General features: G+C 42.0%; 2 protein-coding genes across 2 annotated transcripts in view; one reads left to right on the plus strand and one right to left on the minus strand.

Moving 5' to 3' along the window:
• LOC116987977 (lysosomal alpha-glucosidase-like) overlaps window positions 1–442 on the minus strand; it is a 58,797-nt gene extending 58,355 nt beyond the window's left edge. The window contains exon 1 of the mRNA XM_033044347.1: window positions 131–442. The gene's annotated coding sequence lies outside the window, so the exon portion shown is untranslated. The remainder of the gene's footprint in view (window positions 1–130) is intronic.
• ccdc40 (coiled-coil domain containing 40) overlaps window positions 370–14,967 on the plus strand; it is a 62,356-nt gene continuing 47,758 nt past the window's right edge. Inside the window, exons 1-5 of the mRNA XM_033044344.1 lie at window positions 370–608; window positions 2,590–2,653; window positions 9,744–9,830; window positions 12,349–12,444; window positions 12,908–13,018. Coding sequence (XP_032900235.1) covers window positions 592–608; window positions 2,590–2,653; window positions 9,744–9,830; window positions 12,349–12,444; window positions 12,908–13,018 — 375 coding nt within the window. The 5' untranslated portion in view covers window positions 370–591. The remainder of the gene's footprint in view (window positions 609–2,589; window positions 2,654–9,743; window positions 9,831–12,348; window positions 12,445–12,907; window positions 13,019–14,967) is intronic.

A 14,967-nucleotide genomic window follows, 5' to 3' on the forward strand; every position in this document is an offset into this window, starting at 1 on the left:
CACATTTAAAACCAGTATTAAAAAACACCAAACACTACATTTAACTAGACAAAAAATAAAAAAAAGACAGACAGGCTGTAGGGGCCGCTGCAACGGGTGAGTCGCGCCGCCAAGAAACATAAGTGCTTACCACTTCATATTTCAGGAGTGAGAGCAATTAATTAGAGGACAAGGCCGAGAGAGAAAAGTTGTGAAGCTGCGCTGCAGACCCGTTTCGATGGGCTGAGTGGCCTACTGCTGTTCCTGTTGTTGACTCAGCCAGAAGGTGCTGGAAACCAAAGATCTTTGCTGGAAACACTCGGCCCATCGGGCGTACCCTGTGACAAAGCTTCCCTAACTTCTCCCCCGAATGCGCATGGGCGGAGACTTGGAGAGGCCGCCAACCTGGTCGGTAACCAGGGAGCGAGCGGCCCTGCCGCCGGGCGCTGCCACACAGAGGGAGGGGGTGTCCAATGCCAGCCCGACCTCCTCCAGCTACAATCCCGAGCTCACGGAAAATACATTCCCCCCTCACGGGAAAGTGGCAGAGCCCCGCACGTGATCCGCGCTGAGGCGGCGGGTTGTTGCCGGTGTCTCCTAGCGACCGGGAACATGGCGGATGAGGAGAGGTACTCTGCTTTGGGAGAAATATTGTGTCCGAAACACTCATTTCAGATGAGAAAAGTTAACTTTGTCAAATAGATGTCGTTTCTTATTTCGTTACAGTTCATGTGATCACTAGATCATTTAATTGTGGCTGAAGTCCCATGGATTTGGGTTTGTTTTTGTAGCGTGTGATGATTGGTCAATTTGAATTTAACTTTTGAATTTATCTGGATGCTCATAGTTATTACAAATGTCATTTATGTCAACTTTTGATTGTGAAAAATTACGATTATATGGTGAAGGTTTCTATTATGTGGTGATTTGGTAATGACAATGCATATCCATCCAGTTTTATGTGTCTATCTATATGTCCCTATTTGTTCTTTAGGCAGCCCCCACGATGCAACCCTGTTGTTCTCAGCTGCACCCCCTCGCCAGGTCCCTCTTTATTCTCAGCTAAAGGCTATTCGTTGTAGGCTGAACAGCTGTATGACTCTATTACGTTTTTTAGTATGAAAACATACTTCTGTGGATCAGTCACATAGAGGTTGTGCACAGAGAAACGCATTGTTAACCTTTCCATGTTGAAGAGAAGGTGGCTATTCAGCCTATCAAGTATACACGCACTCACACAGCAATCCTATTCCCTCGACAAATTTCCTTGTTTCCTCAATCCCTTCAATTTCCCTGGATTCTATCACATCTAAAATTGGAGCCATTCATAGGGGCCAATCAAATTATTGGTCTGCTGTCTTTGGATGTGGAAGAGAAATGCAGCAACCAGAGGAACCCTATGCAGTCAAGGGGAGAACATCCAAATACCACACAGCACTGGAGGTCAGATCGAACCTGCTTTGCTGGAGCTGTGACTCAGCAATGCAACGAGCTGTTTCATCACAACGGAAAAGTGTTAGATGTCTCATAGGTTTAAAGTGGTTACATAGGTATTTGGAAGCCCTAAGGCAAGAAATTAAAACATAGCACAATGTGACTTTATGGAATTGTAAGGATCAACATTTTTAATACCTTCATAAAAGAGCTTGGAGGAAATAGATGTATGACTCTCCTCCTAGATAGCAAATAACAAGTGTAGTGATATGCATTGAGGGGTAGAATGGCAATGAAAATGATAAAGAATAGAAGACGTCATCAACAAATGAGTACTGTGGTTAGGGTTGAATGATCATTGGAGAAGGTGATGAAAATGTGAATACGCAGAGCAGTTTGAGAGGAGATGTAATAACTTTAGCACAAGATAATGTGATATACTGTACATTTATTGACCACAGCACAAGATTCTTTAAAACCAGCCAAATACAAAAACAATTAAAAAGATTCCATGGTGGGATACTTTCATTTTAAAAGAGAGAATGGTGAAACTACTTATAAAACCAAGATATAATTGGAAATTGCATTGTTTTTTTTGTTGTCATCTGTACAGTACTGAGAAAGTGAAATATTTGTTTGTGTGCTATCCAGTCAAATCATATTATACACAAGTCGACAGGGAGTGCAAAGAGAAAAATACTAAAGTGCAGAATATAGTGTTAAGGCATTATAGTGTTAGTTACAAAGAAAAAGTCCACAATTAAGTACATTTGAAGATTGGGACTGCAACCCTGCAATGGGGTACTGATTGGTGATGATCAGCCATGATCACATTGAATGGGCGGTGCTGGTTCGAAGGGCCGAATGGCCTACTCCTGCACCTATTGTCTATTGAAACAAAAAGCACAATTTAAGCAATCAATGCATTCAACTATTAATATTTCTAACATTTTTAAGTATGCAACTAATATTATTTTGGAACTGTTTTGATTAGCTGCAAATTGTTGATTTTGACAATATTCTTAACTAGAATTATATATTTTTCCTTTTCTTGAAGTATATCTTTAAAATGTTTGTTTTTTTAGCAGCATTAATCTGGTAAATTGCTCCCATATTTCTGTACATAATTTCTTTTGGGTGATGGCTGTTTAACTGTCGTTTTTTTCTCATCCCTAGTCACACTCCAGAGATTTCTGAAAACTTGAAGCAAGATCAAGATGAACCAGAGAGTGGACAGGAGGTAAATATAGCTTTGGTTGATTCATTTTCCCTGTATCTCTAACAGCAGATGTCCCATGATTTAGCTGCTGTATCAGGAAACTCTGTTGATGGGCTTGAATGGTCTTTTAAAATTGCTCCAAAATTTCATGACAATTTATGCCATGGAATATTTCCCCCATTTAACTTATCGCTTTGCAGACTAAAGAGTCCAGTCAGAATAGAAATTTCAGTTATGGTACGAGATTCAGATCTGGCATTGTAAGGACTGTGCATGGGTTTCTGTTTAAAATGATTGCATTGTGTTCCATGTTTCTGCAGTAGCACACTGAAGCAACTGATTGAGTTGAAGGTGCAAAAAGAGAACGTGCTATGCATTGTTTCTATAATAGCAACTGGAGATATAGATTTAGTTTAGAGACATAGTGTGGCAACAGGTCCTTTGGCCCGCTGAATCCACATCACCAACCAATCACCCGTACACTAGTTCTATGTTATCCCATTTTTGCATCCCACACATGACGGGCAATATTACAGAAGACAATTAACCTACAAACCTGCACGTCTTTGGAATGTGGGAAGAAACCCACATGGTTAATGGGAGAACGTATAAACTCTGCACAGACAACATCCGTTGTCAGGATCGAACCATGGTCTCTGGCGCTGTAAGAAAACAGCTCTACCGCTGAGGCACTGTGCTGCCCTTCTACTGGCAGTTGCAGTTATATTTATCATTTGCTTGGCTCTTCAAATCATCCATACATCACATAGTATAAGATGAAAATGTTTTAAAGGGAATAATGAAACTGGAGTTGATATTCCAAACATGATGGCAGAATCACAATTTGTGCGAGTCACTGCATTAAATTCCTCTACCATCATCTGAAACATCAAATATTGGAGTGAAACTATTAAATTCAAATTAACAAGATTAAAGTTAAACTACGAGAAAAGCTCAAAATCCTGAAATAAAAACAAATTATGTTGGAAGTATTCAGACAGTATTATGGAAGCATTATGTTGGAGTGTCAGACAATACCTCTGAAGTGAAACATAGTCAAATAGCCTTTGTCTGAACTGGGAAAGGGAAAACAGGGTAACGTTTAGTTGCAGAAAGAGTGGGGGGGGGGGGGGGGAGCTGGATAAGGCAAAGGGAATATCTATGACTGGGTGGCACCTATTCCTTTTCTCCAGAGATGCTGTATGACCTGCTTTTTAACATAGAAAATAGGTGCAGGTGTAGGCCTTTCGGTCCTTCGAGCCAGCACCACCATTCAATGTGATCATGGCTGATCATCCACAATCAGTACCCCGTTCCTGCCTTCTCCCCATATCCCTTGATTCCGCTAGCCCTAAGAGCTCTATCTAACTCTCTTTTGAATGCATTCAGTGAATCGGCCTCCACTGCCTTTTGAGGCAGAGAATTTCACAACTCTCTGGGTGAAAACGTTTTTCCTCGTCTCAGTTCTAAATGGCCTATCCCTTATTCTTAAACTGTGGCCCCTGGTTCTGGACTCCTCCAACATCGGGAACATGTTTCCTGCATATAGCTTGTCCAATCCCTTAATAATTTTATATGTTTCTATAAGATCCTCTCTCATCCTTCTAAATTCCAGTGAATACAAGCCCATTCGTTCCATTCTTTCATCATATGACAGTCCCGTCATCCCGGGAATTAACCTTGTGAACCTACGCTGCACTCCCTCAATAGCAAGAATATCCTTCCTCAAATTGTGAGACCAAAACCACACACAATACTCCAGGTGTGGTCTCACTAGGGCCCATGTACAACTGCAGAAGGACCTCTATGCTCCTATACTTAAATCCTCTTGTTATGAAGGACAACATGCCATTTTCAGTGACTGATGTACAAGGACACCACAGGTCCCGTTGCACTTCCCCTTTTCCTAATCTGACACAATTCAGATAATAATTTGCCTTCTTGTTCTTGGCACCAAAGTGGATAACCTCACATTTATCCACATTATGGTGCATCTGCCATGCATCAGTCCACTCACCCAACCCATCAAAGTCACCCTGCATCCCCATAGCATCCTCTTCACAGTTCACACTGCCACCCAGCTAGCTTTGTGTTATCTGCAAATTTGCTAATGTTACTTTTAATTACTTCATCTAAATCATTAATATATATTGTACTAGACTAAGTGGGACCCGTTGGGTCCATGTTCACACTGGAGGGCTGGTCCCCCGACGCAATATTCCACCTCTCTACCAATTCCAAGCAGAGTGCTAGGCCACCAAATTCAAATCCATTTTCCTACCATTTCAAGCAGGGTGCAAGGCCACCAAATTCAAATGCAGTTTCTTACTTCTTCGAGCAGGGTGCAAGGCCACAAAATTCAGGTTCAGTTTCCTACCACTTCAAGCAGGGTGCAAGGCCACCAAATTCAAGTGCAGTTTCATACCATTTCAAGGATGGTGCAAGGCCACAAAATTCAAATGCAGATTCATACCATTTCATGCAGGGTGCAACGACACCACATACAAATGCAGTTTCATACCATTTTGTGCAAGGCCACCACATTCAAATGCAGTTTCATACTATTTCAAGCAGGGTGAAACCACCATAAAAACCACCATAAAACCACACAGTAGACATTCAGTGTGTTCAGTTGATTCACAGCTCAGCCAGTCGTGACCTCTCCCTCCCCCATCATGCAGAGACTGAGCCACACCCACACTTCCGGGTTTTATAATCCCTCCCCCTCCCACCGGAAAAGGTGTGGCCTTCATGGCGTGATTGACAGGAGAGAGATTCTTAACATTTTTTAAACACTAATTTTTCATTGATGGGAAGAATCCTCTGCACCTGATGAGAGGAGGGGAACTGAGTAAGAAGGCCAAAAATCACAGCCGTAAGTGGTAGCGTTCTAAAATCAATATAGTGCAAACAGGAAGTTGTCAAGTTTAGACAACCATTTGCAGGCAGTGCCTTTTCACTTCAACCCAAATCCCCCAAACAACCATTTGCAGGCAGTGCCTTTTCACTTCAACCCAAACGCCCCAAACAACCATTTGCAGGCAGTGCCTTTTCACTTCAACCTAACCCCCCCCCCTCCCCAAACAACCATTTGCAGGCAGTGCCTTTTCACTTCAGCATTCCTGATTTTATCGTCCCTTCCCCGCCCTCCAGCAGGGGCAGCAGAGAGAATTTTGTAAAAACATTAATATCTCTCTGATTTTTCATCAATGGGAAAAATCCTCTGGTCCCGGAAGGCGGAGGGGGGCTCTGAGCGAGGTGGCCAAAAATGACGGCCGTAGGTGACGGCATTCTCTCGGAAATCGCAGCACAGTGGGCCAAAAGCGGTCAAGATCAGACTTTTAGTAATATAGACTAGACCAAGTGCAGACCCGTTGGGTCTGCTCCCCCAAAGTGCGGTTGTGGGGTGGGAGGCGGCATGCAGCGTCACACACTAACTACCCCCCCCCCCCCCCGCACTCACGCTAATGGAGGGGAGGAGGGGAGAGAGAGAGAGGGGGGGGGAGAGGGGGGGGGAGAGAGGGGGAGGAGAGAGGGCAGGAGAGAGGTGGGGAGCAGGGAGGGGGAGGGTGGAGGGAAGGGGGTAGGGGTGTGTGGAGGGGAGGGGGTTTAGGGGATGGTGGGGAGGGGAGGAGAGGGAGAAAAAGAGGGGAGAGAGAAAGAGAGAGAGAGAGGGGGGGGAGAGGAGAGGGGGGGAGAGGAGAGGGGGGAGGGGGGGGGGGAAGAGGGGGGGGGAGAGGAGAGGGGAGGGGGGGGGAGAGGAGAGGGGGGGGGGAAGAGAGAGTGCCTTTTTACTTCAACCCAAACCCAAACAACCATTTGCAGGCAGTGCTTTTTTACCTCTAACCTTATTTTCATTTTCAAACCAAATTAAGGGTATTCACAGTGCTGTAGACATTTGTCAGTGTCAATCAGAGCTCTGATTGAGGCACACCACTTGCAGAGACTGATTGAGGCACACCACTTGCAGAGACTGATTGAGGCACACCACTTCCTGGTTTTATAGTCCCTCCCCCTCCCTCCAGCAGGGGCAGCAGAGAGAATGGGGAATTTTGTAAAAACATTAATATCTCTGTCAATTTTCATCGACGGGAAAAATCCTCGGCACACATGCGGCAGAGGTGGCCAAAAATGACGGCCGTAGGTGGCGGCGTACTCTCGGAAATCGCAGCACAAAGCCAAAACCGGTCAAGAACAGACTTTTAGTAATATAGATATATATTAATATATATATTGTATATATATTAATAGCTGTGGTCCCAGCACCGAGCCTTGCGGCACCCCACTTGTCACTGCCTGCCATTCTGAAAGGGACTTGTTAATTCCTACTCTTTGTTTCCAGTCTGCCAACCAATTTTCTATCCATGTCAATATCCTGCCCCAAAAGCATGTGCTCTCAATATAAGGTGGTGATCTTCTTGAGGTGTACAAGACCATGAGAGAAATAGATAGGGTAAATGCACAGAGTCTTCACCCAGAGTAGGGGAATTGAGAACCAGATCACATAGGTTTAAGGTTTGGGGGGAAAGATTTAATAGGAACCCGAGGAGCAACTTTTATTTTTTATACAAAGTGTGGTGGGTGTATGGAACAAACTGCCCAGAGGAGGTAGTTGACGCAGGTACTATTACAATGTTTAAGGAACAATTGGACAGGTACATGGGTAGGACAGGTTTAGAGGGATATGGGCCAAATGCAGGCAGGTGGGACTAGTGTTGATCGGGCGTGCTGGTCTTTGTGGGTAAGTTGGGCCGAGGGGCCTGTCTCCACGATGTAGGAGTCTATGAAGCTATTAGAAAACAGTGAGAGAAGATGAACTATCAATGTCAATAAATAAATCATCATAGCAGAGGTTAATGTGAAACCTTGAATTGCTTTTCAACAGTTTGTGAAATAAATTGTACTAAGTACTATCTTCTTACCAAAGTGATGATCTGTTAGAGTCATACAGCACAGAATCAGGTCCTTTGGCCCAACTCCTCATTTATATGTCAAATAGATGGCTTAATTTGTTGCTGGTCATTTAATTGATATATTAATGATAGTTAAAAGAGAAAAAAACATCAAAGGGACAAGTAACAGCTGCGAAACACAGATCAAAACTGTAGGAGATGCCCAGAAGATTAGGTTCTGTCAATGGTGAGGAAAAATAGCTGAGTTAATGTGACAGATAGATTACTTGCAGCAGAACTGGCCAGCTCTGATATCGAGAAAGTAAGCTGGAAATTGGATTTAATATCATGCTCAGATGAATGATTAAGTGCTGTGCCTCAAACATAAATGAACCATGTGTGAGAGGCCCCAGAAGATGGGTCTGCATAAGAGCAGCAAGAAAAATTGAAGTCAGGCAACGGGATGTTCAGTGTCGTTCTTGTGGATTGAATTAAAGTCCTTTGCAAAACTGTCACATGATCTGTGTTTCTCCATCCTATAGAAGGCCAGATCATGAGCATTGAATGCAATTTATGAGATAGGAAATGTTTTTTGTCCCTGGATGGTGGAAAGAATAATGTAAAAGACCAAACGTGGTATCTTGTGCGGTTGTATAGGAAAGTAGACTAATATAGTCAAAATGGAAGATCACTAACAGTTACAAATTCTCTTCAGAATACTGAAAGCAGGGAGGGAAACATGAGGCTAATGGTGGAATCTCATCGAAAGTGGTGAAAATTTGCAGAGAAAGTACATTGGTGCTGACGAAGCAGAAGGTGAACACCTGTGGATCTCTATAGTTTCTCTATTCACAAAGAGAAGAGGGCAGAGATGTGTGAAATAGAGGGCATGTGGTCAAGGGTGTTGCATGGAAAAGATTAAGGAAAAAGTAAGAAACATGTGGAGAGAATCATTGTCCAAGCAGATATGACTTGCTATTGATATCAATTCCCCTTTCCCATACTCATCTTTCTTGGGCCTAGAGGTTGGCCTGACTGCCTGAAATTGTAATATTCCAGAGCTGGTAAAAGCAACTGCCACCTGATTTTTAACCTGTGAACTATCAGAGTTATGGAGTACAAGGGCAGACCGAAAATGTTTGTGAGAAAATGCATTTTCCTCATGACTTTTCCAATCTGTACCTTGGAAATCTATGTGAAGTTCTCCCTTCCTTCACCAACTTCCTTAAAGTGTACATTTTGATACATTTTACATTTATTATTCCAATCTCGTTCCCCTCCTCAAGTTCTTAGGGCTAAAGGAATCAGGGCATATGGGGGAAAAAGCAGGAATGGGGTACTGATTTTAGATGGTCAGCCTTGATCATATTGAATAGCTGGCTCGAATGGCCGACTCCTGCACCTATTTTCCTATGTTTCTATGGTGCACTTATTTTTTACCTGTGTTGCATGGTGAGCAATGTATTAGTATACAAAGTTATTATGAAAATGAGGTTATCATCTGTTTAAAAAAAAATCTAATAGCTACAGAATGCAGTCTATTAGTGCCTGCATTTTGGGAAAATGTGTAATTGTAGCAATGTCCAATTTCCGGTCCCGCTGCACTATGGGCTGAAAAGGAATTAGGGGAAGGGAATTGAGAGGGAAGGAAAGGAAGACATTAGAATAGGCGCAAGGATGAATATATATATGCCTGTGTGTGTTTTCATATACACGTGCTATGTGTGTACAGCAGAGCCTGGTCTAAAATTGTCTTGCATCCCCTTACCATTGGATGATGTTCTCATCTTGTCAAGGGTGTATGCTAACTGTCGTGTGTAACTCCGAGTCATCCCATGGTAGCTGAATTCATGCCCATTGCATAGGCATCTTACACATGTATGGGTGTATGGAACAAGCTGCCAGAGGAGGTGGTTGAGGCTGGGACTATCCCAATGTTTGAGAATCAGCCAAACAGGTACAAGGATAGGACAGGTTTGGAGGGATATGGACCAAACGCAGGCAAGTGGGACTAGTATAGCTGGGTCATGTTGGCGGGTGTGGGCAAGTTGGGCTGAAGGGCCTGTTTCCGCAGCATATCACTCTATGCATCTATGACATCTCAGAACTGGACTTGAAATAAATTCATTGCAACCAAAACGGTTGCCTGTGGAAAACGTTCTGTTGGGCTAACTTGCGTGCATGCATTTGTTAATTGATTGCATTTTCTTGCAAATCAGGAAGAAGCTACTGAGGATGTGGCTGACGAAGGAGAACCCACGTCACTAGATACTCTAAATGTTCCAGAGGACACAGAAACAAAAGTGGTAAAAGTCCATAACATTTTAGAGCCCTTTTTATGTGTGTTATATTCTGTTGGCCCAACCAATCTATTTGGTGATTATGCTCCATTCGACTCGCTTACCTTGTCTAACTATCAGTGCAACCTTGTATTGATTCACATGTTTTGTCTCCATCTCCATAGACTTACCTAAATCACTCCTTATGGTAGCACTCACATTCTCACCAATGAAAAGTAATGTCAATTCTTTTGAATTCCCTTATTGATTTATTTATTATTGACGTATTGATGGCCTGTTTTCTTTTCTGCAAATATAATACAGTATTTGTTATCTTAAAGACCTACAGCACATCATCACCTAGCCTATCTATTTCAAGAACAAGAGATACAAACTATTAATCTTTTCTGATGAGTATAACTTTGCATTTAAAGCATCATTCTTTCAAAACATTTTACACCTTCTTTAGTGCCAGTTTACTCTTAATATGCAAAATGCTCATGTTTCTGTGATTGTGGTCTAAAGTGGTTTTGGTGTTATTTTTCCGTGAATATTCACAGAATCTTTAATGTTGGAAGAATAAGTCGTTGTCCCCCTCCCCACTTACTCTCTGTGGCACACTAATAAATGGAGTACCACCTATGATCATGATCCAGGAGAACACACTGTAGATGACCTCAATGCCACTGGTGTTGTGGAATAATTTTGCTGGATAATTATTTTTGTGGTATTGTCATGTATAAAACTTTATTCCAGCAGAGATCATCACTTAAGGCCAAGTGAAGAGGTTTTTTTAATGGAGAACAGCAAAAATGTCCTATTCTCCTTAAATTTTCCCTTCTGTATACTCAAGGGGTATGGGGAGAAGGCAGCAACGGAGTATTGATTGTGGTTGATCAGCCATGATCACATTGAATGGCGGTGCTGGCTCGAAGGGCCGAATGGTCTACTCCTGCACCTATTGTCTATTATCATTGGTATCATTTACAACTGGTTTTGCTATTTCATACCTTTGCAGTCTTGTTCATTTCTATTTTTCAGACTCTGTTCAATAAACTCTAGCCTCCTTTGCATCTTCATTCTCTTCATCTATTATCACTGGAAAGACTAATAGCCTTCTTCAAAAGTTTCAAAGGACTTTTATTGTCACGTGCACCAATTAAGGTACAGTGATATTCGTATTGCCATACAGCCATACTAAAAAAAGCAACAAGACACACAACTACATAAAGGTTAATATAAACGTCCACTACAGTGGATTGCCCACATTCCTCATTGTGATGGAAGGCAATAAAGTCTAATCTTCTTGACATCAAATATGCATTTCTCACCCTTAATTTTCTTTATCAATGGTCCAAAAAATAACCAATTCCAATTTGTCCTTCAGAAACACTTCCCTCACCACGATGAACCTGTCAAGTTTAAAACAAAATTTGTTCACGTGTTCATTTCTTCAGTTGTCTTAATTGCAGGCAATTACTGTAAATCCCTATTTGTTAATGGGATAAATTGTTCTTTGAAAATTGATTTTTAACTGTAAGGACTAATTTTATGGAAGAACCTTATCATTGGTAAAATTTACATGCAAATCAGACCCTTTCCAGGTATCAATCTAATTCACCAAAATATTTTTTAAATTTCCCTTTAAAATTATACAAAATAGAATCAGAAGTAAGCTATTCATCCCTGTGTGCATGCTCTACCATTCAGCACAATCATTGCATGATCATCCACGTAACTATTTATTTAACCTAATCCCCTCATTGCTTTATCACTTTGGAATAATTTAATATATCTACCTGCCTGAATATATTTAATGACTTTATTGCCTCTAACCTATGCAGCAGATATTTCCACCATCTGGATGAATCCATTTCTTCAGACGGGGCTTGTATACACTGGAATTTAGAAGGATGAGAGGGAATCTTATTGAAACATGTAAGATTATTAAGGGATTGGACACGCTAGAGGCAGGAAACATGATCCCAAACATGGGGGATTCCAGAACCAGGATCCAACCCTTAGATAGAGCACTTAAAGATAGCAGAGTCAAGGGATATGGGGAGAAGGCAGGAATTGGGTACTGATTGTGGATGATTAGCCAAGATTACAGTGGATGGCGGTGCTGGCTCGAAGGGCTGAATGGCCTACTCCTGCACCTATTGTCTATTGATTTCCAGTTCTCAATTTCATAGTTACTGGCCCTGTAGTTTTGCAGAAGAAATACCTTTTTTTTTTCACTTCTCTATTTCAAAGGTACGATCTTCTAATAATATCTATCTTGCATACTCTTTCCACCAGTTCACATTCAGGTGAGAACTTTAGCCTTTTTAATTCCACATTTGAAATCATTACCTAACCTTCTGCATTGTGCTACTTCCTTCAATTGCCTGCTTAAAAACTAACTTCAGTCATCATTTATAAATCTTATTTTTCATTTTGTAGCTACTTGGTTCAATGTAGCTATTTAGTTCAAGGTTTATAAAAAATCTGTGACAAATCAAATGCAATTGTCTAATAATTGGTTCATTTTCATGCATATCAGGAAGAAGCTACTGCGGATATTCTTGACGATGAAGATGATAGACTGTCTATTGATGTTCCCATATTATCACGTCCAGGAGATATACTGGCAGATGCGGTAAAGGATGGCATTTCTATAGTGCTTTCCATAATTTTTATTTTGTGAATTGTTCTTCTACTTTGTAAATTTTAAGATAAGAAACCTCATACTTCGCATGGGTAGTTTACACCCCGGCAGTATGAACATTGACTTCTCCAATTTCAGTTAGCCCTTGCTTTCTCCCTCCTCCCCCTCCCCCTTCCCAGTTCTCCTACAAGTCCTACTGTCCCCGCCCACTTTCTATCTTTTTCCCATCCCCCCCCCCCCCCCCCCCCCCCGATAGTCTGGGGAAGGGTGTCGACCCAAAACGTCACCCATTCCTTCTCTCCATTGATGCTGCCTCACCCGCTGAGTTACTCCAGTATTTTGTGTCTACTTTCATCTATTCCTGCAGGTCATTGATAAATAGAATATTGTGTATGATAAGAAAAAGCACTCACTTAAAAAAACAAGTGTTGATAGCATTTTTATACAAATTCAGGAAGGAAATAATGAAGATATGACTAAAGAAGAAGAACAGACACCCACACAAGAATCTGCCACTACAGTAAATTTCGCCCTGTCTGATACAGACACTGTACTAACAAATATGGTAAAGTGTGTTATGTATTATTATCGATTTTCTCTGGATTGTAGTTTGTAAATTATTAGATTATTAAAACCTCCTTATGGCCTCTAACCTTGGTATAGAGAGTGCCACATATGGTGGTATTTCATGCATAATTGGAAATTATTAGTCAATCTTCACTCTCAATATCTGATAGCAACTGTTTTTGGACATCTGTCAAACAAATTCATAGAGTAGTATAGCTCCCAAAGGGACCATTTTGTTTATCTTTACAATTTCCCCTTCAAATATTTATCCAATTCTCTTTTGAAAGCTTATCTGTTTACTCCACCCACTTCGGCACTCATTCCTGAAGTGTTAATAATTTTAGAACTCCCATCAACTCTTGGAAAACGCCACGGCTTTTCCAGTTTATTGGTTTAACCAAAACCCCATAACTCTTGAAAATGTCCTATGTAATATATCCAAAGTCTTCATATTCTTCCTAAATTCTTGTGCTTAGAGAAAGTTCTGGGCACTGGCTATCACAATTTTCTGAAATTTGAACTGTTAAAACATGCCACATAAAGGAATGGGGGGACATTTTCTTGAAAATGTTCTAATTTTAGATATGTAATTGTGTTCTTTCATCTCACTCGTGAATGATGTAAAATTACAGTGACACTGAAGAAAGAGAATTGAAATAGCTTAGAAATAAAAGGTCCCAATGGCAACAAATATTATTCCTTCACCATTCCCATCAGCTGCAACAAGATCTCACTACTAGCCACATTTTCTCCTTCCCACTCTTTTCTGCCTTCTGCGGGGACCATTTCACCCCGTTCCATTCATCCTTCTCCACCCAACCCTTCCTGGCACTTTCCCCTGCAACCACAGGAGGTGTAACACTTGTTTTAATATCTCCTCCCTCAATCCATCCAGGACCCCCAAACAGCCTTTCAATAGATAATAGGTGCAGGAGTAGGTCATTCGGCCCCTTCGAGCCATCACTGCCATTCACTGTGATCATGGCTGATCATCCACAGTCAGTACCCCGTTCCTGCCTTCTCCCCATATCCCTTGACTCAGCTATCTTTAAGAGCTCTATCTGACTCTCTTGAAAGCATCCAGAGAATTGGCCTCCATTGCCGGAGGCAGAGAATTCCACAGATTTACAACTTTCTGGGTGAAAAGGTTTTTCCTCATCTCGGTTCAAAATGGCCTACCTCTTATTCTTAAACTGTGGCCCTTGGTTCTGGACTCCCCCAACATCGGGTACATGTTTCCTTCCTCTAGCGTGTCCAATCCCTTAATAATCTTATATGTTTCAATAAGATCTCCTTTCATTCTTCTTATTTCCAGTGTATACAAGCCCAGTCGCTCCATTCTATCAACATATGACAGTCCCGCCATTCTGAAAGGGACCCGTTAATCCCTGCTCTTTGTTTCCTGTCTGCCAACCAGTTTTCTATCCATGTCAGTAAGCCAGGCAACGCAAAGATTCACATGCACCTCTTCCAACCTCGTCCACTGCATGCGGTGCTCCTGGTGTGGCCTCCTCTACATCAGCGAGACCATATGCGGACCTGTGCTCTATCCGCAAAATTAATTTTGATCCTTTAGTACTATTATGCAGGCAATAAATGCAATCATAGAAACATAGAAATTAGGTGCAGGAGTAGGCCATTCGGCCCTTCGAGCCTGCACCGCCATTCAGTATGATCATGGCTGATCATCCAACTCAGTATCCCGTACCTGCCTTCTCTCCATACCCTCTGATCCCCTTAGCCACAAGGGCCACATCTAACTCCCTCTTAAATATAGCCAATGAACTGGCCTCGACTACCCTCTGTGGCAGGGAGTTCCAGAGATTCACCACTCTCTGTGTGAAAAAAGTTCTTCTCATCTCGGTTTTAAAGGATTTCCCCCTGATCCTTAAGCTGTGACCCCTTGTCCTGGACTTCCCCAACATCGGGAGCAATCTTCCTGCATCT

Source organism: Amblyraja radiata, chromosome 26, assembly GCF_010909765.2.
Source record: "Amblyraja radiata isolate CabotCenter1 chromosome 26, sAmbRad1.1.pri, whole genome shotgun sequence".
Taxonomy (NCBI): domain Eukaryota; kingdom Metazoa; phylum Chordata; class Chondrichthyes; order Rajiformes; family Rajidae; genus Amblyraja; species Amblyraja radiata.